The following is a 1,682-nucleotide window of genomic DNA, read 5'->3' on the forward strand; positions in this document are numbered from 1 at the left end:
AAAAAGTAATTTGTTGTCCATTCCTCTTTAAATGCCCGACATTCTTGATCAATCTTTCTGTTCTTACACATACTACCCATGTTTGTTGTTGCTGCTGTAAAAAATTACTACCACTGTATAAAACGGAACCAGAAGTGGGCTCTGCGCATGCGTGTCGTTTGCTCTGCTCTGATTTACTACTGTAGCTGGGAAAAATAGAACCAGATGTTGACTCTGCACATGCGCACCGCTCTAGTGAGCATGCGCAGTGGAGAGCGGCCGGTGATACCGCTTTTGCGTGGTACTAAGATTTATCCGACACTGTTGAAGCTAGTCTCGTTTCAAGTTTTGGAGGATTTTCAGATTTTTTTTTTAATGGAGAAGTGTTGGCGGGCCACTGAAAGTAACGTGGCGGGCCGCATCTGGCCCGCGGGCCGTAGTTTGCCCACCCCTGGGTTAGAGAGTTCCGGCATTACCCTGGGGGACATAGACCCTCTCAGCATTGCTATGCCTGTGTTGTATACATGCAATAACATGTTTGCAGTCACTACTTTAGATGCGCCAGGGGTGACTGGCCCAGCTTGTCCACACCAAGATAATATTGATTACTCAAATGAGGGGACTTTGAACCACTGGAGTGAACAACAAAAGTCAGTTATTCCTACCAAAATCCTGTTGTTTTATAGGGCGAATCATTTTTAATCTCTAAATATTTTTGCGATGATAACATCCAGGCTGAACGTGTTACACGTTACGAACTACGGCTTGTCACATACCAGCTCTGCACCATCTCTACAGATGGCATGTGCTGCAGGTTCTCTGGTAGAAGGCTGATTTCTTTCATGATGTTGGCTAGCCGCACGGGCAACTCCTTGCGCAGAAACAGAAACGACTTTCTCTCACACGCATTCTGACCTGTAAATAGAACATGGCATTGTGAGTAATCTCTACACACACCGCAGTGGTGTTACGGTGCATTCAATTGCAATTTTCTATGCTATAACAGCATAAATTCTTAGTGTTTTTCAAGTTGGTGTAATCAGTATTATATCTGCTATTAGGTGAGACTATATTTCACTATATTTTTTTCAGATTGTGCGTTTTTGAGCAATGATATCAAAATAAATCCTAGATGTCATGAAAACGACGCTTTCCCCCATTCGCGGTGCTGATGGGATGCAAAAGCAGGTAGCTACTATATATAGCTAGACCTACTCTAATTTCTAAACCTATATTGTTGGTATCAACGACTGATGTACACGTGGGGGGTCTATTTCCAAAGCTTTGTTGGGATAGTATTGATGATTGATGACTAGCCATCTATTCATGCATTTCCATCAGTTTGTAATAAATATGAAACTGTGATGTGCGTGCAAGTTCCACTAGTAAACACAGCAAAGCCAGCAGAACGAGTAAAAAGGTTCATGGTGATAGGATTATATGTCTATTCTAGTTCCAGGTTCGTAGACACTTCATCAACAACAAGAGCCGCAGAGCGTCTGGGCTCATCTGAGGTCTGTTGCTACGGTTATGAACGTAACATTTAAGTCGTGCGTAGTGACACCTTTGTTAGGCGCAGATATGCAGATACGCAGTTGCGTACCCATCATTTCAGCAAACATTTTTTTTATTGCAGAGAGAGGGAGAGAGAGAGAAAGAGAGAGAGAGAGAGAGAGAGAGAGAGAGAGAGAGAGAGAGAGAGA

The 1,682-nt window shown here is 43.2% G+C and overlaps 1 protein-coding gene across 1 annotated transcript in view; it reads right to left on the bottom strand.

Annotated features, from left to right (window-relative positions):
- The window catches only part of LOC106816990 (pyruvate dehydrogenase (acetyl-transferring) kinase, mitochondrial-like), a 43,688-nt gene that overhangs the window by 15,837 nt on the left and 26,169 nt on the right, over positions 1 to 1,682 (bottom strand). The window contains exon 2 of the mRNA XM_014821635.1: positions 756 to 894. Within this exon, the coding sequence (XP_014677121.1) occupies positions 756 to 894 (139 nt within the window). The remainder of the gene's footprint in view (positions 1 to 755; positions 895 to 1,682) is intronic.

The sequence above is a fragment of the Priapulus caudatus genome, unplaced genomic scaffold (assembly GCF_000485595.1).
Source record: "Priapulus caudatus unplaced genomic scaffold, Priapulus_caudatus-5.0.1 Scaffold1554, whole genome shotgun sequence".
Taxonomy (NCBI): domain Eukaryota; kingdom Metazoa; phylum Priapulida; class Priapulimorpha; order Priapulimorphida; family Priapulidae; genus Priapulus; species Priapulus caudatus.